Source organism: Vombatus ursinus, unplaced genomic scaffold, assembly GCF_900497805.2.
Source record: "Vombatus ursinus unplaced genomic scaffold, bare-nosed wombat genome assembly UNPS02000580.1, whole genome shotgun sequence".
NCBI classification, from domain to species: domain Eukaryota; kingdom Metazoa; phylum Chordata; class Mammalia; order Diprotodontia; family Vombatidae; genus Vombatus; species Vombatus ursinus.
Window position 1 is genome coordinate 8,284,357 of NW_020940358.1, and position 26,606 is coordinate 8,310,962.

At 34.9% G+C, this 26,606-nt stretch overlaps 1 protein-coding gene across 8 annotated transcripts in view; it reads right to left on the reverse strand.

Annotated features, from left to right (window-relative positions):
• Positions 1–6,413: 6,413 nt before the first annotated feature.
• OSBPL2 (oxysterol binding protein like 2) overlaps positions 6,414–26,606 on the reverse strand; it is a 119,474-nt gene continuing 99,281 nt past the window's right edge. For 6 of the 8 annotated variants that reach the window (XM_027850219.1, XM_027850206.1, XM_027850176.1 and 3 more), the window contains 4 exons: positions 24,652–24,775; positions 20,601–20,729; positions 17,107–17,230; positions 6,414–7,101 (listed from right to left, as the gene is read on the reverse strand). In XM_027850219.1, coding sequence (XP_027706020.1) covers positions 6,896–7,101; positions 17,107–17,230; positions 20,601–20,729; positions 24,652–24,775 — 583 coding nt within the window. In that variant the 3' untranslated portion in view covers positions 6,414–6,895. Of the gene's footprint in view, positions 7,102–15,951; positions 16,043–17,106; positions 17,231–20,600; positions 20,730–24,651; positions 24,776–26,606 lie in introns of all 8 variants that reach the window. The other 2 variants (XM_027850229.1, XM_027850212.1) reach the window with 1 other exon arrangement.

The following is a 26,606-nucleotide window of genomic DNA, read 5'->3' on the forward strand; positions in this document are numbered from 1 at the left end:
TGAATGTTTGTAAATTGCCTTCTATAGCCAGGTACATTGAAGACAAGCATCATATTAATAGATACAGATAAGGTGGTTTTGTACCACTTAGAGGCCTAATAGCAAAAGTTGACTCACTTGATTATAGGATCACAGAACTTTAGACCTAAAGGCTTTAGAGGCCATCTAATTCAACCTTTTGTTTTAGAAACAAGGAAACTGAGATCCAGAGAGATGAAATGACTTGCTCATGGTCATCCCACTAGTCAGCCAAATGGGGAGAAAAAATGTTAGCCTCGTGTTTGGGGAGTGCATCAGATTAAATACACCATCTCTCTGTTCTCTCTTTCCCTATAAGATCTTGGTAGAAATATCCTGAGGATATAGAAAGGAAAATACAAAACTCTGACTCCAAAGAAGTTATCAAATGGTTATTAAAAAACATAGTTTTTCAACATCTCATACCATTTACCAAGATAAAATCAAAATGGGTACATAATTTAGACATAAAGGGTAACATCATAAACAAATTCGGGGAGCATGGAAAAATTCACCAGTCAGATATACAGATAAAGGAAAAATTTATGACCAAATAAGAGACAAAGAGGACCATGGGATGTGAAATGGATAATTTTGATTGCATTAAATTAAAAATGTTTGGCACAAATAAAACCAATGCAGCCAAGATAAGAAGGAAAGCAGGAAACTAGGGGAAAAAATTACAGCAAGTTTCTCTGACGAAGGCCTCATTTCTCAAATAGAGAACTGAGTCAAATTTATAAGAATACAAGTCATTCCCACTTTTCAGAAGAAACATTATCAACTCACAGAAATTGCTCTAAATCACTATTGATTAGAGAAATGCAAATTAAATCAGCTCTGAGATAGCATCTCACACCTATCAGATTGGCTAATATGACAGAAAAGGAAAATGACATGTTGGAAGAGATGTGGGAAATTGGAACATTAATGCACTGCTGGTGGTGTTGTGAACTGATCCAACCATTCTGGAGAACAATTTGGAACTATGCCCAAAGGATTTTAAAACTGTGCATGCCCTGTGACACAGTAATACCACTATTAAGTCTGTATCCCAAAAAGTTAAAAAAAAAAAAAAAGGAAAAGGACCATGTACAAAAATATTTATAGTAGTTCTTTTTTGTGGTGGCAAAGAACTGGAAATTGTGATTCCTATCAATTGGGGAATGGCTATATGATTGTGATGGAATACTATTGTGCTATAAGAAATGACAAGCAGGATACTTTCAGAAAAACCTGAGATTTATATGCACTGATGCAAAGTGAAGACAGAAGAACCAGGAGAACATTGTACATGGTAACAGCAGTATTATATGATGATAAACAGTGAATAACTTAGCTATTCTGATCAATACAATAATCCAAGATAATTCTGAAGGGCTTAAAATGAAAAACACTACCCACTTCCTGAGAAAGAATGAATGCAAATTAAAGCATAATGTTTTTCACTTCTTCATTTTACAATATGGGTAACATGGAAATGTTTTGCATGATTTCACATGTATAATTGATACTGCATTTCTTGCCATCACAATGGGTAGAGAAGGAGGGGGTGTCAGGGAGAGAACTGAGAACTCAAATTTTAAAAAGAATGTTAATAACAAATAATAATTTTAAAAGGCATTATACTAAAAAAAAAAACTTTGGTCTTCCCTCAGCCCAAAATAAAGGTGGCCACAACAGCACACACAGTGTAGTAATAGTATCATGACCTGTTTTCTACCTTATGTTGCCATTGCATAGAGAAATGGAACTTTGGAGGGGATGAAGAAGCAATATATTTGGAGTTCTAACAGTTACTTTTAGAACTATTCTGGGAAGAATTCTAAGATTACAACTTTTGAATTAATAACAATAATAAATATTTGGGCATATTTGATTTCTTTCAACAAGACATGACCCTCAGGAGAAAGAATGAATTATTAATATAAATCACTGCTGCCCTAAGAATTCTGAGGCACTTTCATCCGTGATGTTTGGTCAACAAAACGGTATTATTAAGCATTTTTTAACCTGCTTACAACCACATCAAGCACTGCTGCAAAACAATCCATTTGTTTACGCTGACCCCCAAAAACAAATAGTCCAAATATAGGTAAGGCAAAGTAAGTTATTTGCAGTAGAGTTGTAAATGTTTCCCTAAAGGAGAAAACAGCTTGAAATGGTTAAAAAAAATTAAACTAAAAAGTAAATGCCAAACACAACTGATCTTCTTCAAAAGGACCTTTATTCAGATCTACAGTTTTAACATTCATCTCCACAAACCTGTACATACTCCTCCAGAAAGCTAAAGTATGACTGATTTTGTTAATATAGATGGATATTGACAGTTATTAAATATTATAAAAATAAATCCATTTCACTAAAGCATTTTCATAGTCTGACATTTTCATGCAACATTGATAAAATGAACACAGTGTTTGAAAGAATCAACCAAGCACAGCAGTTATGTAAGGCAAAAAAAGCGGCTCCATAAGAGTGTAACTCAGGATGTGTGCTGGCATTCTGGGTAGAAGCAAAAGCATATTTTTTTCCACATGCTATAAAAACATACCCAAATCAATTTTCTGTGTTCTATCCACTCATTTTACAGAGAATTAAGTATTGCTCAAGTATACCATGCCTCAAGATACATGGTTTTACTTTTCTTCAAAAGAGGCGAAGTAACAATTTACCAAATTACGTATTGTTCTTTAGTCTTCATACCAAGGGGATGAAAAAGGAGTGGTGCTTTCATGTTGGAAAAAAATTGACAGTAAGTACGTGGAAGATAATAAAAACAGAATAAATTTAGGAAATGTTAGAAAAGAGTGAGTTAGTGTGCTGTGCCTATAATTACAAACCATGTTATCATGTGTCAACTACCAGCAAGCTATATACTGGTGATTCAAAGTCTTTTGTAACCATTTAGGTTATAGAAAAGATCTTTGGAAGATTAAAAAAAAATCCAAATGTTGAGGCATAAGAAAATCAGGATTTTCCAAAGATTTTTCCATTGATGACTCTTTTTCTTTTCTATTGACACATTGCTTCACATCCAGTTTTTAAATCCTAAGATAGAAAACTTAGCACCCCAGATTAGAAGTAACAAGAATATTTTTAACCCTGGAAAGCTTTTATCGATTTGAAACTTCTAAATAATTTTAACACGTCCTTCATTTCCAGTCTTTTCCCAAAGAGAAAAGACTCCAAAATTACAGGATCATAAGATTTAGAACTGGAAAGGTCCTTAGGTGGGGAAAATGAGACCCAGAAAGGGCAAGTGACTTGCCCAAGATCACAAAGCAAGTTAGTGGCAGAAGCAGGATTTAAACTTAGGTCTTCTGACCCTAATTCTGGGGTTCTTTCCACTATACCAATTACCTCTTGAGTTGTTTCTGCAAGACATTTTACAAAAAAAGTGTGAGCAGATCTTTTTTTCCATTGATTTTATTGTTTCACATTTCATTACTTAGACCTACTAGGCACTAAGACACAGCAACTCAGCCTGGCAAGCATTCCATTCCCCATGGCTCAATAGCTTTCCTTGCTGGTAACAGAAGGGTTGTTCCAACAATTACTGCACAACAACACTAACAGACATTTGTTGAATGTTTTTAAGGGGCATGATGGTGAACGAGAGGCTTCCCAGGATGCTTTTACCTATCATATTCTTCACTACAGCCATCCTGATATTTGGAATTCATTTCCACTACATCAGATGGGCTATTTAAGGAAGAATTATGAGTCTGAACACCCAAAGGGAAAATTATGAGCAAGGAAAAAGGGAAGTTCATCTTCCAAGTATTCCTGCGAAGTGCAAACAACTAAAGGTATCCTTGGTGCTGATCTATTTGGTTTTGTTTTGTTCTGTTTTTTCTATTTCTCTGTTTCAGGGAACTGTAACATACATTTATAATTGGTCTATGTTTAAAGTCTCAAGAACCACAAAGTATTTTGGCACTCTTTCCCAAAATCACTTTGTTTCACTTATAGGCCTTTTATAGAGGTATGAAGTATTTCGGAGGTGTCTTGGTTTCTGTGGCAGCCTTAGAGGCAAGGTGGGAAGAGTACAAACTTCCATGGTCTCTCCGTCAGTTTTATCTCCCTGAACTGAGGCAAGTACTCCCAAGGTAAAAGTGCTGCTTATTCTTAAGGACTTCACTGTGTCCTTGGCTTTAGCTCCTTAGAAAGCAGTATTTCACTTAGGAAGACCCACCAGGCTGCCCCATACAAACACTGTGTTGGCCACTATAATGTAAACAATATTAAAGTCAAATAAAACAAAAGAAAAATTTGTCCAGTCTTCCTAGACAGCTTTTTTGTTAGATCTATGAAACATTGAATGGCTCAACAAAATTAATTTGCAGTTTATACAAAAGCATACAGTAATTATGCCTAGAGAAAAATCAACAATGTGGCCTGATTTTTAGTTTCAATTGGGAAAAATGACCAAAAAAAATTAGCCTTAGGGGTAAGGGATGTAGTCTAAAGATATTTTAAGGTATCTAATGCAATTGTTTTGACCTATCATGAACATGTTATTTTGCAAAATAATGAAATTTGGGGGATTTTTATAAATGTCTACTAAACATATGTCAGTATTCAAAATACAAATATACAATTTCTGCATAAGCCAAAAATCATCATTAGAAAGCATGATCATACTTCAAAGGAACTTTTATCATTAAAATTCTAATAAAGAACAGTTTGCTTTATCCTGATCTTTTACAAGAATGATGATAAACTTTAGGTGTCACTACTTTCACATGTTAAGCATTTTATAGGTATGGATATGAAAAAAGCATTAAACAAGAAATATAAAATAGAGATTAAAACCTTATTAACGTCCTTTGCTACTTTCTTTTTCTTTTAAAAGAAAGTACGTAGGAACCAGTATTTTTAGCAGGGCTACATTATCTTAATTATGCGTCTTCAAGCCCTCCAAATACCAAATTATTTATTACAAGGTTGATTACCTGACAATATAAGGAACCCACTTTTGTTACAGCTAGGGATTAGGATAAGGATTCTACTGGACCTGTGATTTTTACTGGCATAGGGAACTCCCAGGGGAGGAAACTCCCTCTACCAAAGCAGGATGTATCTTCTCTGTAACTTATAGCTTTCATGTTGCCTAGAGCACTGAGAGGTTAAATGACTTGCCAAGTCACAGCCAATATGTGTCAGAGGCAGGACTCAAAATCAGTGTTTTTGGGCTTCAATGCTAGCTTTCTTTGCCATGCTGCTTCTCTCTTCAAAACAGCAAGATAAATAAAACATTGTTCATTGCCCCCAAAATACAGTGAATGTGAATGTACTTTGGGCATATATCTTTATTTGTCTTTGATTTTTTTTACTTACCTGCATGCTTAGACAATGATCCCACCATGACTGTAACTTTCCTCACTTGAAGTGCCTGGCTTTACACACACACAAAATATTCCCCCTGCCTTCTTTACTATATTTTATACTGGCAGATACTTCAAAACCTACTTTGTGAAAAATATCATGCACATGAATCCTCAAATGCATTTAGAAATCAACCTTCAAGTTCATTTTAAGAATATGTAAAGTTGTTGGTATAGGGAACAGCAGCCATCTTTGAATGACTATAGACTTAGCAATAACACAGCTGCTTTCCAGTTTCTAATGGTTACCAAATTAAAAGCTTTCAAAACAAGTCTTGGCTTTAAAAAGTGTTTTAATTGCAAACATAATATTCAAGCCAAACACAAAACTATAATCCCTTTTCTTCAAAAATGTATGCCTTTGTAACCTAACTCAATAACATTATGTATATATGTATATACATTATGTATATATATATATACAATAAATTGATCTGCAATTCAAATAGCTCTGACATTATATGGCTTTGACATTTCTACACAAAGAAAAATAAGTCACTTTGATGACATATGTGCTTAGACAGATATTATACCTATTATTTCTTAAATAATTCTAGTTACACCATTTTAAGTAAATTCTGCCCTCCCCTACCCCGCTGCCCTCCAACAATCAGATGTGATTCTGTAATGTTTTATAACATGCATATTAAGGGGAAAAAAACCACAATGAGTCTATGAACACATATAAAGCGCTTTCCAAACTGACCAGACACTAGAGGCAAATGCTCTTTCCAGCAATGAAAAGTCAATCTAGAATATAAATAGTACCAAACTCTAAAGGCTTGACTTTTTCCATACACAGCCAAAAGCAGCTTGGGTTTTTTTCTTCCATGTTTCTGTCAACATTTTTAATCATTCTATATTGTAATGATAATGTTTTACTTTGGATAGTACATAGACATTGATTAATGCATACCTTGCTTGTGACCAAAATGCTAATTTAGTTGTTTTGTCATTAGTATTTGTTAAGTAATGCTTACAATACCCCCAAATGACAAAATAATGTAGTTTGGCAGCTTTTTATTCAATTCAGTCTGACATTCTGTGTTTGGTATATATTCACCTCTGGATCACCATCATTTTATGAAGAGTTCTTTACTTCAGTCCTTCATACCTCTGGGGATAGTTTCCAACAGCCATCTCTTCCCCTCTCATATTTATTTATTGTCACTGGTTCAACTTCAGAATACTTGAAGAAACCCTTTTTTGCTTCACTACAGGTAGAAACACCAATGTCTTCCTGTTACTTCTTTAAATGCTGTTACAGAGTTAAGAGGGTGCTTGTAAACTAAACCAGCCACAGTCAACTTCTGTCACATAAAAGGGAATCACAAAGAATTTTCCTTTTTAAAACTTAGTGAAAACTTGATGATTCAAGTGCAGCTTTATGAAGAGAACACAATAGCAATTAAATTTTTGGCAATCAAAAAATTAATCAGAATTAAATCCTTGATCAGTGAATGATGCTATTTCCATTAAAATTGCTGTTATAAAAGCTGGTTTCTGCTATTAACAAAACCAGAGGAGCTGGCTTGAATTGGGGTGTGACTTCTCCATGTCCCCATGTCCTGAAGAATCTGTTCCAATGGTTCAGTATATATCTGGGCAGTCTGAGAAATTTCTGTCAAAGTATCCACCCGAATATAGCCAGTCAGAAGTCCCAGTATATGGATTGATGCCTTGATAAAACCACCTGTAGAAAAAAAAGATTGATATGAAAACATTTCATTGAAGGAGAAAACTATTTCTGCATTGTCCTAGCCTTAGGCTCATCTAGAAAATGATGAGTTTGGAAGAGATGACCTCTGAGTTCCCTTCTGGCTCTAGATTTTTATCCTACAAAATTGAGATAGCTGATTTTCCTACTATTTACAATTTCAGTTCTCCCTCAAATGATCTCTAAAAAAAAAAAAATGCTGCCTAAGATGCCAAATAAATCCAATGAGGTTTACTGACATTTCTGTTTAAATGTAGAACTATTAGCAACACAATGACTTACAAAATGTACAGCTATATTACATGCATGTATATATTTATCTAAATATAAGATTAATTTCACAAGATAAAAGTTTCTTTAATAATATTACCTCAAGAATTTTCATAAATTCATAAATAAAGGCAATAAGAAAAAAATGCAGCCCATAGTTATTTTAAACTTAAGTTTTGGGATCTAAACACAATGACAGGAATTTCCTTGAAACCACATCAGATTTCAGGATGAGCAAAGGGTAGTTGGCCCAGAGGGAGAAGATATTGGGAATCTTCAATAACAAAGGAATCACAATTATTTTAGACTAAATCAACAGCCCCCAGGGCCATCCTCAAGGTCTAAACCTGGTCTAGCTTACTTTCATTTAAGCTGCTGAAAACAGATTAGTCCTATTCTGTGCTATTTTGCTTAGGGGAAGAGAATAAACTTTTATAAGTGCTTTTTATAAATACCATCTCATACAAGAAAGGAATATCTACTATAACATATATGACAAGTGGTTGTCCAATATATACTTGAAGACCTCCACGGAAAAAGAACACACAACCTTTTGAGGCAGCTCATTCCATTTTTGGACAGTGTTAAAGTTTTTCCTGCCTTCAAGCCCAGTTGTCCTCTGCAACTTCGAACCACTGCTCTGCCCCCTCCTCACCTCAGCCCAAAAGAACAAATCTAATCCCTCTTCCACATGACTGCCTTTCAAATTCTTGCAGACAGCTATCCTATCCCCTCAGAGTCCTCTCTTCTGAAGGCTAAAAACACACCAGTTCCTTCAATCCATTCTCACATGACACCGGCCCTTGACCATCTCAATGGTTCCCCTTTGGACCTTTTCCAATATGCCAATGTCCTTTCTCAGTAATGCCTGGCACTGGACACTACCCTCCAGCCAGGTATTAAGAAGGCAGAGTACAGGGGCACTATCACCTTCCTGTTCCCAGAAGCTCTGTGTCCTGAATCTTTTTTGGTTGCATTACACCGCTACTAATTCATACTGAGCTGCCAATCCACCAAAATCCCCAGATCTTTTTCAGAATTGCTGTCTGCTCATTCTTCCTCTGTCTTATGCTTGTAAGTTGATTTCTTTTACCCGAGTTCAAAACTTTACAATTATCCTTACTGAATTTTGTCTTATTAGATATGGCATTAATACCCTGGCTATCCTTTCGGATCCTTTTGGAACTACCTCTCCCAGCTTTGTATCTGCAAATTTGATGATTAGACTATTATTGGTAAAAAAAAAAAAAGCATAGAGCTAAGCAAAGATCCTTAGAGTGCTTCCCTAGAGATACCTCTTGCCACAGTGAAACTGAACCATTACCAGTTACTCTTTGAAGGAGGCTATCTCACCACTTCTGAATTCATGTGACTGTCTTCTCACTTAATTCATCCCTCTCTCTTCTCCTCAAGAAAAGTATAAAGTACTTTGTCAAAAGATCCAAGGGAGAAGTTATATAGATCTTGGGATGCGTTCCACTCTGGAACAGCTTACCCTGGGCTAAACAAGAAATCATAGTTGTTTTAGAGTCTTCCAGCCTTTTAATTAAGAATTTAATAGATTAGCAAAGCAAAATCCTTTCATTTTCATGCGTTTAATATTACATTCCTAATGCAGTGAAACTATGAAACTGAAGATAATCACATACACAAAAACCCCATGAAACATGTTCGAAAGAGGTGTTTACTTAGTTCTAAGGATGAAACAAATCTGACTATATTACTATATTGTATGCATGTTCTCTCAATCTGTTTCTGGATTAAAAAACCAAAAACCTTCAAATTGATGCTTTACTAAGTCTCAAGAGTTAAGAAAGAAAAAGCACAATTTGATGATTAAATTACTAACCTATCTGGTATAAAAGGCAGATTTCAAACATGAATCTTAGGCTTTTAAAAGAATAACGTACAAAGGGGATTAGTCCTAGGAACCAAGAACTGATTTCAGAACATTTTAGTCAAGGGAATGTCATTAACTTCTACTGGATCTTGCAGTGGGGGAAAAATACTTAAAAATACTTAAACTACGGGGTTAGGGGGCTGTAGAAAAAACAGAAATATTCAAAAATGTTTTGTGTAGAAAACAGAAATATTCAAATACCTTATAATAATCTATATTTCAAAACCTGAAACTTAATACAATACAATGAACTAAAATCATTTAATTTCAGATTATTTCTGTTTAACAATGATAAAAAAGAGTCAAACTCAAAACACTGGTAATGTGTGGTAGGGTAATATGTGTGTGTGTGTGTGTGTGTGTGTGTACACAGATATATAGACACACACAAAGCACTCAGCAAGCTTGGTTCTGTAGTGTGTAAATTGATTGAAATGACTGAGGAAACAAAGGTTCAAGCTTCCAAACATTTTGATTTATTAAGCAATGCATACCAATTGCATAACAAATCAGGACCAGGCCTCCTCAGCTTGGCACTGGACCCTAAATGCAGGGAGAGACAGATTTTTATGCATTAAAAAAAAACAATGAACAAGATATAAGCCAGAATACAAGATTAGGTTATCTAATTTCTAACTGGAGGGAAGATTAGGGGCTTTCCAAATTCAGAGGGGGAAAGTGAATAGGTGCAAGTCCCTGAAATACCAAAAAAAAAAGAGGTGTCCCACTCCTAAGTACCTGAATTCAAGAAAAAAAAAAAAAGTAAATAGTAATTGATTGACCAGCATGGGATCAGTTTTCAGATAAGACATATAGGTTGCTTGAGATGTATAATTGTAAGACAACTCTTTGAATCAATCTTTGGATCTGACTAGGTTTCTGGTCAGCGTAACCTAGTCAGAGTATGTCAAAGGGCCACACTTTAGGACCTAGAGGCCACATGTGACCTCCAAGTCACAGGTTTCCCACCCCTGAGTCCTAGGATCCTTAATTAAGGGTCTCCAAGCAACAGGAAGCAGTGGTCCAGCTTCCTAGCCATGGAGAGCTAGGTTCATTCCATATATTAAAGTTTTCTCAAAATTTCCATAGTTGAATAAAGTTTTCTTATAAGACAGAAATTGGAATAGACTGCTAACTGAAAAGAAAGGGAACTGAGGTAGATCCAGAATTGAGTTACAAGATGGAGTCCGTTTGGTTCACACAAATCTCACAATTCCCTCAGTTCATGGCACATAGTAAGTTCTTAATAGAAGCTTTTATCTATCCATATTGGGTTTCTACCTGTATATATCAAGGGACATGATTTGACTTGCGGCATATTCAAATCTCTCAATTACTTTGAGTGCTATAACAGGATTCTACTACACTTAATATAGTAAAATGGGGCAATAATAGCCCCTATCTCCCAGGGCTGTTGTGAGGATCAATTGAGATATAATTTGCAAAACATTTAGCACAGAGCCTGACACATAGTGAGTGCTATATAAATGTTAGATAGTTTTATTATCATCATTATCACTGCTACATAGTCTACCGCATTTTCTGGTTATTATCTCCTGATTGGTATTTCATGTTGCTTCTGTGCACAAGCCATTCCCTGGTAACATGATACAGCCCATTGATGACCACCATGGATCTCTTTGTTTCCCTTGGAGTCACCAGCAATTCTTTGGAGAATGAAGTGTTCCACAACTCACAGTCACACAGTAAGTGGATGAGTACTGCTGCTAAACAGATGGGACTTTGCTTCAGGAAACCATTGAAAGGGACCATTGAAAGTTCGGTGTAATTTCCTCCAATATCCTGGCCCCCTCTTTCTCTCTTGGCCATGCACACTTCATCTGCAGAGTCTGATGTCTGTCCAGTTTTATATCACAATACAGATAATGGGCATTTTTCATCCACTTGATTTTACCTATGGGGACAGTAAAGCTAAACTATTTTGAATGGTTATATATCTCAATAAGTACAGCAATGCCATATGCAAACAGGAAAATCTCCTGGGCTACTGAGCATCTCTCTCTGGGCCCAGTAGTAGATAGTCTCCATTGGCAAACATTTTTGGTACACATACTTCTTTATTCTATCTCTTCCTTAATATGATGAATGGGTTAAAAAATTAACCCTACAGCTCCAGTTAGCAAGCAAATTTGTACAAGCTTAACAGATAACTGGACATATTGTTTGAAGAGAGCTTTCAGGGTAGTTTTTGTTCTGCCAAAAAAAAGTTTTTAGACAACAAATAAGAAATACAGTGGGATCTTGTATCCTCTGCATCTTGCAGTCAATTATGTAAGGACAATTAAGAAATGGTCTACTGTAAAATAACCTTTCTGAAAGCTTGGCTATTCCCTTCTCATATTTTTACCAAGAATACTTTCAATACATGTGTAGAGCGTTTTCATACACATATGGGTTGGTGGAAACACTAGAAAGAGCTGGAATGCCTGCGTTTAAATCCAGAATCTGCCACTTATTAGCTGTGCAACCTTTGGCAAATCATAATTTCTCAGTGCCTCAATTGCCTAGAACTTCACCAAAGGTCATTAAAGTTCTAAATTTATGATCCTTTGATGTCTCCTACATTGATTTATTGGGGGGAGATAGTATTACCATTCATTATTTTTTCAAATAACTTGGTATGTCCCTCTTTCAGATTACTTGAGAATCAATGCGTGCCATAACAACCAAACTACCAAAAAATTATTTTTATAGAGCTAGAAAAAATGACAAAATCATCTGGAAGAACAAAACGTCAAGATTATTAAGGCAATCAATAAAAAAACATGAAGGAAAGTAACCTACCAGTACCAGATTTAAGACTGTATTACAATGCAGGAATCACCCAAACAATCTGGTATTGGCTAAGAAACAGAATGATGGATCAATGAAATAGATTAGGTATACAATACACAGCTGTAAATGACCATAGTAATCTAGTATTTAATAAATGCAAAGATTCCAGCTTTTGGGACAAGAACTCACTATTCTTAAAAAAAAAATTCTGGGAAAACTGGAAAGTAGTTTGTCAGAAACTAGGTATAGACCAACATCTCACACCACATACCAAGATAAGATCAAAGTGGGTACATGATTTAGACATAAAGGGTGACATCATAAGCAAATTAGGAGAGCACAGAAAATTTTATCTGTCAGATCTATAGATAAGGGAAGAATTTATGACCAAACAAGAGACAGAGAGCATCACAGGATGTGAAATGGATAATTTTGATTACATTAAAGTAAAGAGTTTACACAAACAAAACCAATGCAGCCAAGTTTAGAAGGAAAGCAGGCAACGAGGGGAAAAAAATTTTTATACCAAGTTTCTCTGATAAAGGCCTCGTTTCTAAAATATATAGAGAATTAAATCAAATTTATAAGAACACAAGCTATTCCCCAATTGATAAAAGATCAAAAGATATGAACAGGCAGTTTTCAAAAGAAGGTATCAAAGTTATCTACAGTCATATCAAAAAATACTCTAAATCACTATTGATTAGAGAAATGCGAATAACTCTGAGGTACCACCTCACACCTAACAGACCCGCTAATGTGATAGAAAAGGAAAATGACAAATGTTGGAAGGAATATGGAAAAATTGGAATACTAATGCTCTGTTGGTGGACTTGTGAATTAGTCCAACCATTCTGGAGACCAATTTGGAACTATGCCCAAAAAGCTATAAAATTGTGTATATCCTTTGACACAAGCAATATACCACTCCTAGGTCTATATCCCAAAAAAGATTAAAAAAAAAAAGGTAAAGGATTTATATGTACAAAAATATTTATAGCAATACTTTCTGTGCTGGCAAGGAATTAGAAATTAAAGGAATTCCCATCAATTGGGGAATGACTGAACAAGTTGTATTATATGATTCTGATGGAATACTACTATGCTGTAAGAAATGACGAGCAGGATACTTTCAGAAAAACCTGGGAAGACTTATATACAACTGATGCAAAGTGAAGTGAGCAGAACTAGAATACTGTATACAGTAACAGCAATATTGTACAATGATCAACTGTGAATGACTTAGCTATTCTGATCAATACAATGATCCAAGACAATTCTGAAGGACTTATGATGAAAAATGGTATCCACTAGAAAACTCATGGAGTCTGAATGCAAATCGAAACAAACTTTTTTTTAACTTTATTTTTCTTGTTTTGTTTTCAGCTGGGCTTTCTTTCATAACATGGCTAATTTGGAAATACGTTTTGCATGACTGCACATGTATAATCTACATCAAATTGTTTGACTTCTCAAGAGGGAGAAGGGGGAGGGAGGAATTGAGAGAATTTGGTCTGGCTCAAGTTTTTTTTTCCCATTTTTGTTTTATTTAATGTCATTTCCATTTTTACTTTCACATACAATAAATATGGTGGTTCCACTGTCAAAGATGAGGAATATAATTTGCTATAGCCATGTCGACAGATCTCTTCCACTCATCATCCATTCATTATCCTCCTATTTTCATCTTTAAATGCTTAGATCTGGCTTAACTGGGTCTCATGCCAAGTTTTCTGTAAACTTTTTTCCTCTTTTACTTCTCCTTGTTTTGGGGTACACAGCTATTACTCATAATTTTATACTATCTTCTTTTAAGAGATTTTATAAGTAAGTTTATATTACACACCTCTGTTTCCATGTTTCTTGCTTGACTGGCTAAGGTGATGTGGCTGCTAGGTGGTACACGGCATAGAGTGCTGAGCACTAGGCCTGGAGTCAGAAAGATGTGAATTCAAATTTGGCCTCAGATACTTATTGGTTGTGTGACCCTAGACAAAACTCTTAACTTCTGTCTGCCTCAGTCCCCTCAACAACAAAATAGGTAGTGGTAGGGGGACGGGACATAATAGGAGGTACCTCCCCCAGTTGTTGTGAAGATCAGTGAGAAAATATCTGTAAAGCACTTGGTGTAGAACACAACAGGTGCTTAATAAATGCTTGTTCCATTGTTCCCCCTTTGGCCTCTTCATTCTAGTGACTGTTTTTGCCTCAGTCAGTGTCCATAGGAAACTATGATGATTAGCATTTATAACTTTTCCTTTATCCATTTCCCATTTTTTAACATTAATAGCTTGTTTGAATAGGTAACAACAACAAAAGCTAGCATTTATGTAGTGATTTAAAGTTTGTAAAACACCATATAACAAGTATAATCTCATTTTATCCTCATCAAAATACTAGGAGGTAGGTATTATTATTATCTCTATTTTACAGGTAAGGAAATGGAAACACAAAAGGCTCAAGTGACTTGTCCAGGGTCACACTGCTAGTAAGTGTCTGAATTTGAACTCAGGATTTCCTGACTCTAAGTCCAAAGTTCTATCCACCTTTCCACTTAGCTGCCTGTAAGCTAAGTTTAGGGTTATTTAAATTTCATGTAAAAGTTGTTTTAATTGTATGCCATACCATCTTCTCATTTTTATCTTTTCTTCTATTTTGATACCAATTGTAAGAAGCTTATAGGATGACTGTGCACAGTGAAAATGACTCCCATTAGTAACCAAATGTTTCCTATTTGTTAAGACGTAGTCAATATCATTGTGATTGTAAAGTTGTTCAGTGCTTACTCTGTCTAGTACCTCCTGACTCTTCTTGACAATAATATCTATGATATAAGCCTTCTATGTAGTTTACAAGCTATTGGCATCAATTGTTTCTCAAACCTGAACCATATTTCCCAATACATTTTTCACCATCTTTCCTTATGCACTGAAGCCACTGAGCGTTAAAACTAAATGTTGACTTAACCTGAATGTTCTGGGTGAGTTTTTTTACAAAATTTCTCTACCTCATGCTCTGCAATATATAGGTGTATAATTAATAACTACCTTCATGTTAGTCATTTTACTTGTGCTTATCATGAGCACTACAAGGAAAAATGAACATTTATCACATAAAATTATTTTTCTTGTTGTCTTTGGATATACAATGAAACTAATTCAACCAACTCCTTCACGTGCTTCTTCAAGGATAATCAGGAGTCATGCTGCAATTTTCTTCTACCTTCTGGTTTCATTAAGAGTGAGAATGTATAAGATTGACATTCTTCTAGTGTGCTGACTCACTAGCATCAGATAAGAAGCTCCCATTTAGGAAACTAACAGCTGCATTGGTCTAAAAATTAAAAACCTTTTAAGAGTTGCTGTGGCCATCAAAACTGTCTTTCACTCTGTGACAATCCACAGGCACTAAAAGTGATTCATTCTTTATAATGAGCACCCCTTTTTCATCACTGTAGAAGCAGAAGGGGACTTACACAGGACAGTGAATCATTTTCTACTTTTGCTTCATGGGTTGCTAAGACCAAAGAATTCATCATCATCATGATGTTTCTAGACTATAAGTGATAAGTTTCTTAAGATTTTAATTCTTTTTTTCTAGTTAGTAAGTCATAATATATTTGAGTAGAAAGAGGTTCAGAGCACACAGACTTTTCTCAAAATGTATCAATTTGGTTTCTTAACACCATCCTTTTTTTTTTTTGGCTTTTTGGTAAGGCAATCAGAGTTAAGTGACTTGCCCAGGGTCACACAACTAGTGACATGTGTCTGAGACTGGATTTGAACTCACATCCTCCTGACTCCAAAGCCAGACACACTGCGCCACCTAGCTGCCCCCACACCATTCTCTTTAAAGCTTACCTTGTGTGCCATTCTTCCTCATCTTTGGCACGCTCCTTCCGGGCTTCTCTTTGTTTTTCTTCTAGTCTTTCTTTCTCCTGACTGGCTAAATCTAGGATAAATGAGTACCTCTTTAGAAATAAATCTGAATGGAAGGAATTCATTTCTAAATAATATGTGTGTGTGTGTGTGTGTGTGTGTGTTTGTATGCAGACAAAAATCATAAATGAGCAGATGTAATGGAAAAAAGGATTGACTTTAATATTCTTTTTTGAAAAGTCTAAGCTAAAAAGAAAAAAAAGGAAAACTCCAAATCTCTAAATTAAATTTCATTTTGGTTAGAAAATTATGGACAGTCTACATTTCATGATAATAAAACTAAAAAATACAACCAAAAAGTATGAGACACAAAAGAATAAACTTCAATAACAAGGCATTGTTTTTGATTCTCTATCCTTTTTAAAACATAATTAACAGCTTTAGCATCTGTGCCTTATTAAACTTCATGCTACCAGTTATGAATGAAAAAGCTGAATACAAAGGTTTACAGACCTCAGGGAAGAACAATGGGGGGATAATTTGGTAGATAAACAAAGACAGCAATGACGACCAATTTTGGAGGAGTTGCTATGCTCCAACACAGCTCTGTTTGAGTTTGAAGCTCTCTCCATCCACTAAAAGTGGTTGGCTCACCCTTATATCTTTTCGAAGGCTCAGTTCAAAGCTCATCTTGGAGGCCTTTCCCAGCGCATTCAACTGATGATGCCTGCCTTTTTCAAATTACTTCCCATCCACTCTCTATATATCTTGTACTTACCTAATTACATATTGTCTCCTGCACTAGAATGTAAGCTCCTCCAGGGCAGGGATTATAGTTTTTGCTTTTCTTTGTATCTCCAGCCCTCAGCACAGTGTCTGGCACACAGTAAGTATGTAATAAAGGCGTGCTGAGGGACAATGGTATTTATTTACTTTTTTGAAATTTTAGGAAATTAAATTTATTTTTCAACATTGCACGACAACCCTTGGAGACACTATGGGTTATCTTAACTAGGCTGGGAATTGTTGGTTTAAAGTTTTCTGTCTGAAAACTTTAGCATGATTTTAGCATGAGCAAGAATGTAAGATGAAGCTAAAAACAGAGGAGGTTATAATAATTCAACAACAAAAACATACCCATGTTACCATTTTCCATGCCTCTGATATCTGGACGAAGGCGGCAATCTGTAGGAGCTAAAATCTTTTCCATGCCCTTTTCTAGTTCATTGAGGCTCACAGTAAAACTGGTAAAATTATACATCTGAGAAAAAATACACATGAAAAAAGTTATTACCATAAATTTCATTTATTTTTACATACCAGATTTTAATTTTTAAGCTGAGATTATGCCAAAAAAAAAAAATCCAAAACAAAAAACATTTCTCTGAGTCAGTTTTAAATAAAAATTAGATATTTCATCACCTGTTGCCTAGGATCAAAATTGGTTATTGCATTCGACTGCCTATACTGGTCTCCTGGTTCTGTTGCTGCACTGCATCAATTCTTCTTCTTCTCAATTCCACATACTCATCACTTAATTACTATACAATAATACTCTGTTCTATTCAATTACCACAACTTGTTCTTCCATTTTCCAATCAATGGGCACCTACTTTGGGTCCAGTTTTTATACTAACACAAAAGTACTACTCTGAAGATCCCATTAAACAGGGGACTATTTTTTTCTAACTTCGATATTTATCTTTGGGCTATATGCCTATGGGGGATTAGTGGGGCAAAAGATGAGAAAAGCTGACTAATTTTAATAATTCAAAAGCTGTATCTAAATAAATTCATAATTTCAACAGTATATTAGTTTGCCTGTCTTTCCATAGCTTCTCCAACATTATTTTCATCTTTTGTCATCTTTACAACATTTTGATATCATCGATGACAGCATTCTTCTGAAAACTGTTCTTATCCTTTGACCACTTACCTACTGGGGAATGACTCTTACTCTTCGGTATTTGAGTCAATTCCTTATATATCTTAGATATCAGACTTTTATCAGTGATATTTGTTGCAAAGATTTTTCTCTCCCTCTCCTGTTCTTGTGCCTCTTTTCTTGTGCTAGCATACTCATTTTGTTCAGACAAAAGTCTTTTAATTTTCCATAATCAAAATTATCTACTTCGTCTTTTGTGATCTTTTCTATCCCTTATAAGTTATAAAGTCTTCCTTTACCTATAGATCCAAAAGGTACCTATGTCCTTCTCTTCTCTAATTTTTAAAAATGATATTTCTTTTTATGTTTAGGTCACTAATTCAACTGGTGCTAAATAATTTTTTTGGTGAATTGAATATTAAGCATGTTCCTTTTAATGACTGAATCTAAGAAGAAAATATTTATAGTTTTCTACTAGCACTGGCCACTAAAACTATAGCTTTAAATAAAATCAACAAAAAACACATGATTATATCAATAGTTGCAGAATAAGCATTCACTGAAATACACTACTCATTTATCTTAAAAACCCTAAACACATAAGCACAGAAGGGCCCTTCTTTATTTTAATTAAAAGTATATATCTGAAAGTAAGAACTAGCATTATTTGGAATGAAGAAATGCTAAAAAATGTTCTATAAAACACTGGTAAAGCAAAGGTTATTATTTACTTTTTTCATTATTATTTGACAGTATTCTAACAAATACTAGTAATACAATAAAGACAGAAATATTAAATGTATAAACATCAATAAAGAGGAGATGAAATGATTCCCCTTTGCAGATGACCTTAGTGCTCAGAAGATTTCATAGAATTAAGGAAAAAACTAATTGAAACAATAGCTTCAGTAAATTATTACAATACAAAATAAATCTACAAAAAATTATCAGCATTTCTATATAGTTACTCATAAAAAAAAAAGAGGAAATTATAAAGTCCCTTTCAAAAAAGCTATAAAATACATAAAACATTTGGAAATTAACCTACCAAGACACACTCAGGACTTGAGTAATTACATTGTAAAACACTCTTTACAGAAAGAAAGTAATTGAAAAATTATTCATTATTGATAGGCAGGACCAATATAATAAAAATTACAATACTACTTCAGTTATTTGCAAATTTAATGCTTTGCCAAACTACTAAGAAGTTACTTTAAAGAACTAGACAAAATAAAAACATTACATTTGAAAAATGAAAGGTCTAGAATCTCAAGGGAAATAATGAAAGAAAAAAAAAAGTAGGAATTAAAGGGGCCTCGTATTACCAGATACCAAACCTTTACTTTAAAAGAATAATCATTAAAAGATGAGAGGCAGCATGACATAGTGTGAATTGAGAGCCATCATTTTAGGCCGACTTGCATTCAATTTTTGCCTTAATACATACTGGCAGTGCAGCCTTGAGCAAATCCCTTAACCTCTTAGTGCTCTAAGAAACCCTATAAAACTAATAGTTGCTGATCTTCATTGGTAGAGAGAATTTTCTCAGGATGTACTCCCTACACTGATGAAATCACAAGTCTGGATGAAAGAGATAATCAAAATTGTTTAGTAAATGAAAAAGAAACAAAGAAACAAAGAAAAGTAGATCAGAAAAAAATAAATAATCAAGATCCAGAAGTACTCAGTGTGCTAGCCTTGTGTTGGATTAACCCAAGAATACAAATGTTACCAAAATACCTCTTTATTTGACAAGAAATTCTGGGAAAACTAGAAAGTATTTTGAAACAAAATGGGTTTTAGACCAGGAGCTGGGATTACAAAGACAAAAATGAGGAAAATTATGTTTTGTTGTTCAAAATAACTCAGAAAAATTAATTTTTAGAACAGAGCTGCTGCTGCTGCTTCTTTTTTTTGGTTAGGCAATGGGGTTAAGTGACTTGTCCAGGGTCACACAACTAGTAAGTGTTATGTGTCTGAGGCCGGATTGGAACTCAGGTCCTCTTGACTTCAGGGCCGGTCCTCTATCCATTGTGCCACTTAGCTGCCCCAAAACATGGCACGCTTTTCTTTCTTTCTTTCTTTCTTTTTTTTTTTGAGGCAATCAGAGTTAAGTGACTTGGCCAGGGTCACACAACTGGTAAGTGTCCAAGGCTGGATTTGAACCCAGGTCCTTCTGACTCCAGGGTCAGTGCTCTTTCTACTAAGCCACCTGGTTGCCCCTAGAACAAAGCTTCTTAACTCTTTTTGGTGTCACAGACTTCTCTGTCAGCCTGGTTAAGCCTATGGTCCCCTTCTCAGAATGTCTGTTTCCTATATTCACAACTGAAGGAAATGCTAAATTTCAATGATTAGTGAAAATTAAAATGTAATTTTCCCCCTCATTCAAGTTCACTGACTCCATGGGTCCATGGATCTCAGGTTAACAATCAAGAGTCCCTCAAAAATCATTTCAGGACAGGCAATTTAAGCCTAAGATGAGGCATGCAAATACATATCCCTGTTTTTCTAAGACAGCATGACTAAGCACTTCCATACGTTTCCAGCCTGTCAAGGGCCAAACTTCACAATTCCTATATTCTCAGATCTGCCCTGCGCCTTCAGATTCTATTCCCTACATCCTCTTCCTAAAAAATGAAAACAGCACTGAACTACTATGTATCCCTACATGACTAACACTAGGATTACATGCTCAGAAATACCCTTATAAACCAAGTGTTATTATATTCCACTATACGTTTACCTGAGAAGAATTTGGAGGCCTTGTGTTTATTCTCCAGAGGAGCTCACTGCCAGGTATGACTTGCACTGTATCTTGGATCTCAGGCACATCATCAGCCACATCACTCTCAGATTTTTCAGTCTCATCCTCCTAAAATATATAAAACCATGTGTTTAATCCTGAATTTATTCATTCATCCAACGAACATTTATTAAGCAACTAATGTGTGTAGGACACTGTACTAGGCACTGAGGCACAAAGTTTCCAAGTTTATAAGACATGATCCCTGACCTCTTGGGATTTACAGTTTGGGAAGAGGAGTCATACATAGATAATTTAAATACATAATGTCACATTGTAAATGGATTAGAAAGGTATAAAATAAAGAGGTAAATTTTGAGGTACAGGTTGCACTGAAAAGGGAACCAGGGGAGAATTTATGGAGAATATAGCAATTAAAAGACTTTAATGGAGGGTAAAAAATTAATAGGTTAAAAAAAAAAAGGGCAGGCCATTCCAGTAACAGGAAACAGCATGAGCAAAGGAATGGAATCTGGTGAGCGCAATGCCTGAGAAATTAGGTTTAGATGGAATGTTGGGTGTGGGAAGACAGGGCAGTGTCAGATTGTGAAGAGTCTTGAAAGTAAGGTAAAAGACAGTGAACTCTGCCTGGTAGGCAATGGGCAGCCACTGAAGATTTTTGAGAGGAGAAAGGATATATACTTAAGGAAGATAATGTGGCAATTTGCAAGATGGAAGAGAGACGTAGGAATACTGGAAGCAGAAAGAGCGGTTAAATTAAGCATTTAAGAGGTCACTGGAACACCCCAGGTATTGCGGGTTTAAAAGTGGGTAGCACCAATAGTAGGAATAGCAGTGAAGAAAGAAATGAAAGATGTTGTGGGGGTAGAATTGACAGAACTTGGTAAATGACTAGATATGAGAGGTGATGGAAAGGGAAAAGTAAGACAATACCAAGGTTCTTTTTAACATGATAGACACTTCATAAACCCTAATTCTGAGTCCCACACTGTCATCTGTGAAATGAAACCTCTGGTAAAAGGTCAATAAAATTTAAGAATTCTGAAAATAAGTCACATATTTATGACCTCTTCCTATTCTCCAATAACTTATTCTTTTTAGTCAAATTAATGTACTATTAAGCAAACTATTTAAATAAATAAAACTCAAAGTTCATAGGAATACTAGTGCTACACAGAAAGTCCTACAGCAGAGAACACCTCTAAGAAATAATGACTTTTTAATAGAATAGGTGCATTATTTATACTCACCCTTAATATTGAAAATTTCTGCACGTAATCAACCATAAGAAAAAGATGCAGGCTTCTTATGACCATAAAAAGATTTTTTTTAAAAATAGCTTTTGCAAATTACGTAGTATGTTAACAAATCAACAGTTCAATTAGTATTCAAAACTGGGGAAAATACTTTACTTGATGAGCCTGTTGAATTCCTACCTATTCTTTAAAACTCAAATCAAAAGCTACCTTCTTCACAAAGCTTTCCTTGATACCCCATAAGTAATCATCTTTCCTCACTCATCTCACAAAGTACTTTTTTTTTTTTAAACTCTCTAAAGCCCTTGTCATATAATATTGGCATTTACTCAATTATGGTAACCTATTGCTTAACTCTTATTCCTTTAATTAGAGTGTAAGCTTCATAAGGGCTGGAACTGTTACTCAACTTCATACCCACCACAGTTGAATGCAGTTAAAGATGCTTACACAACATGAGGCTCAAAGCGAAGATGCAAAGGTTCACTGGATAACTGAGCAAAGCAAAAGGCACCGTTTGTTCATGAATTCTTAAAAACCTATACTCTTAAACTGAGTGGACACTACAGTGGAAGGACATGGAAGAGAGCTAAACACTGAACAAGAAAGGAATTACTTTGAATTTCAAAAGACTATACAAACTAAAATTTAAAAAGCTACCTTTATAACATTATTTCCAAAGTACTTGAAGTTTCCAATAAAACTTCCACCATTAAACTGTTTAACCACATGTTTAGTATGGTGTTCCCAAATCATTAAACACCAACTGTAGTTTAATTTCCTATGTAAACCAATAGGCCCAAGCTTTTCATCTGGTTTCTACTTTCCAAAGCTTTTATGAATTGCTAATAAGTACACTACAGCAACTAGGCTGGTCCAGACAATTCCTGCCTTCCTGGTATCCAATTGATTGAACTCTATTTCCAAGGCACTTTATGAAATGTCACTATATATAAGATTTGATTGCTAAACTTCAGAAATTGGCAACAACTTTGTGTTAATAAAACACAGGGAAGAATTTAATTTAATCCCATTTCCCCTCCTTTTCTTGAGAGAGGGCTTTTATTAAGAAAAAACATATCTTGCCCAATTTAAGAGTACAGTCAGGTCATCAATTCGGGGAAAGAAATAAAACTGTCTGTTTCTACAGCATCCAGCACTCTTCCCTTACAAAGGTTTTACCAGTGCCAATTTGCTCACCGCTTTTCAGAACTGAGTAGGGTAAACCAAAGGGTAAAATTTACGCTTACCCTTATCAAGTAATTTACATACAGTACAACATTACATAATATTGGTTCAGAGTGGCTAAATGCTTTTTAAATGGAATTTTTATTTGAGATCATACTGATCTTTTTGAATGACACATTTCTGTCATCCAGATGTATATTTCTATCCTCAAGACAGGCCATTTCCATTTGGTGATTTTTAGGTAAAAATACCTCAGTATAAGGTGGACTTACGACTTGCGAGTCAGCCACAAGACAGTATGATATATAGGATCATTTATTCAAAGTTGGAAGGAGGCTTAGAGGGAATTTAGTCCAATCTCTCACATATAAATATAGATATAGATACAGATATATATGTGTGTATAGATATATACGTATATGCGTAACATATTAAACAAGGACATCAAGGGGAGAAAATATGCAAAGGAAACTTTGGTGGTATAGCTTGCCAGTTGAATTTGATGATTAAAAGAATGAGAAATAAAGCCTGAAAACTGCTTCAATAAATTGAGACAGCACTTTGTAAAAACTGAATGCATGTTACCTTATAGTCCCGTATGACAGGAAAAACTGAAAATATACTCAAGAATGATTCTGTTACTCCTACTAAAAAAAGTTTCATTTAAAGGCCATTGGAAATAAAAATGAATAGAGTACTTTAAATCTTGCTGAAAAGGTTAAACATGTATAAAGACATCAATCAATAGACATTTGAGAACCACCTTTCCTTTAAACAGAAGTATGAAGTTTTTAAAATAAATGAGTATTAATGGTAAAAGTGACTATTACAGTCCATTTCTATTACAATGTAAAATAAAAGTGACAAAAGTATGGCAGATGTTGACTGTATGTTAAATCAACAACAACCATCTCCAGTGTACTCCAATTTATTTAATAGAAATCAGGTGTCTTTTCAAATTCCAGCTTTAATTTTAGACTGGAGAATGAGCTAGTCCAAAAGTACAACATTGCATAGGGCAGAGAAAAAAAAGATTTTTTTTCCTAGGACTGTATTATTATTGAATATATTATCTAGTACTGAAAACTAAAAGTAAGGAAAAGATATGGGCTTATAATTATAAGCATTAACTATGAGGATAAAAAATTCACAGAACTTAATTGTCTTTGTGGGAAAAATGCCAAAACATAGACCTTGCAAGGAGAAATACTTTTAAGTAAGTTTTTTTCCTGTCTTTTAGGTGGGTAATCACTTTAAAAGTCTAAAGACATTAGAAAGATGTGAACTCAAATGACATTCAGCTCACAATTTTCAGTTTCAATCAACTCCAGAAACCAGCTAGCCTGTTTCATCATAACAGAAAAACTATAACTACCCCATTCATTTCCCACTTCTTATCTGGGGACACTAAGGTACACTGTGGTCTTCTTATAGGTTAGTTTAAAGTAAGGATGATTTGCTAGATGTTTGTAATCATGAGCTAATTTATACGTATTTACTTTGAAGCCCTTCATCCACCTATTTTTGTTCTCAGATATGCTACAAAAATTCACAGGGACACTTATTCCAAGTATTACAAACCTTACCGGTTTTGCTTTTTTCTGGTGGTCACCTTTCCTTTCATGCTTTCTGTAGGACTCATAGGAAACAGGATCTATGCCCCACAAACATTCCGTCCACTTGCCATATATCATAAAGAGCTTCTTTTTGCTGCAGTCAAAAAGAACTTTATTTTCTTTTCTGCACAGTTAATATAAGTTACAAACCATTCATTTAAATTAGCAGGATTTTAATTTCAACAGTAGCTCTAGCTTCTTCTTTTGGCATTTTTTCCTACAGAATATCTGGGCTGCCTCTGGGCACAAAAACACTGAAAAACTAGTTTAGATCATTATTCATATTACTATGGACAGAATATTCATTGCTCTTAGTTCATTCCCTTAAAAAAGTTAAGGTTTATTGGGAAGGCAGAAAAGAGTGTGAGGGTGTGAAAAATGGAAAAGCTGAATGGCAATGCTACAAGGGGCAAGCAGAGCTAAGAAAATCGGTTTTCATTAAAAAGGATCAAGTTGCAAAATGTACTACTCAGTTATTAAGGGTTAAAAATAGAAAGAAGGCACAGAAGTTTTAGCATTACAGAATGGATCACTTCCCTTGTTTAAGAATTGGGAAGAAAGGAATAAATTAAAGGATTGAGAAGGATGTAGCCAGTGGTAAGTAATGAGCAAAAACAGTCATTTTTTTTCATAGCTAGTGGGGAAGAAGAAAGAATGATATGCCTGCATTCAAGGCTTAAGGGGTGATAAAGTATTGATTTTTCTGGTGATAGAGCTAATATTCCCTAGAGCTTGGGTTTAATTACTCTAGAGGGCAATTTCATATTTGTTCAACAGCTTAAAAGGTTAACATACATGTTTTTCTAGCACGTAGAGCAGTAGAAGGGTGACACCTTTGAAAGTTCTGCTTGGAATCAGTACTAAACTTGAAGTCAGGAAAGATCTGGATTCTAAGCCTGCCTGTGACACTGGAATGCATGAACCCTGGGCAAGACATTTAACCTCTATGAGCCTCAGTTTCCTCAACTGTAAAAAGGAGATAACAGCAACAGGGTTATTGTGAAGATCAAATGTGAAAATACATGTAAAGAGTTTTATATGCCTTAAAATGCCACGTAAATGGCATTAGTATTATCAGTGTTATTGTAAAGATACCATTATCTGTGAAGTTCATGCCAGGGACTGGGCAAGCACAGTGATCTAACAGTAAGAAAAATGATCTCTTCCTAAAGGAGAATTACATTTATAAAGGTACACTTTCAGAAATAATGCAACCTAACCTAAAAGCAGAAAACTAGAAAAGCAAGAACAAGCAAGAATATGAACACCTAGAGTTAATGAGCACCAGGACTCCAGATCACATGCCCTGGACAGAACCCCTTGAATATGTCTCTATGAAGTACCTGGATACGAGTACAAAAAACAGTTTTCATGATGCCTAAGACTGGCTCTTTGGTGGTTGAGAAATAGTGTGTGTGCAATGCAACCTTTCTGTCTGTTCTAATGAACAAGGCTGCTGTTCTTTCAAATGTATAAGCTGAATTATAATTTATTCAAATGAGGGAAACTCCTTAATTCTTTTTTTCCAAGTTATTTTATGGGTTATCTGAACAGGTTTTAAAACCCAGTAGGGCACAGAAGGCTAAGAAATACCAAAATGTTTTCATTTTAAAATACAAAGGTCCAATTAGAAGAAACCATAAATTAATTCCAGTTTTTTATTTTTTAGATGAGGAATCTGAATCTCAGAGATGTGAAATGGCCTGCCCAAGAAAGGTCACTTTTCATAAAAGCCACTGAAATAAGTTAAGGCAAAAGTCAAGTTGTTTATTACAATACCATTACAATCTATCTGTTTGCAAAAAGTAAAAAAGGTATTTAAATTATGTAAATCCCAAAAGTCAATCATGAAAAAAAAAAAAACAGCTCTCACCACAAACTAGTTAATGAGGCTCAGCTTTAAGCAGATAAAGGGTACACAGTGA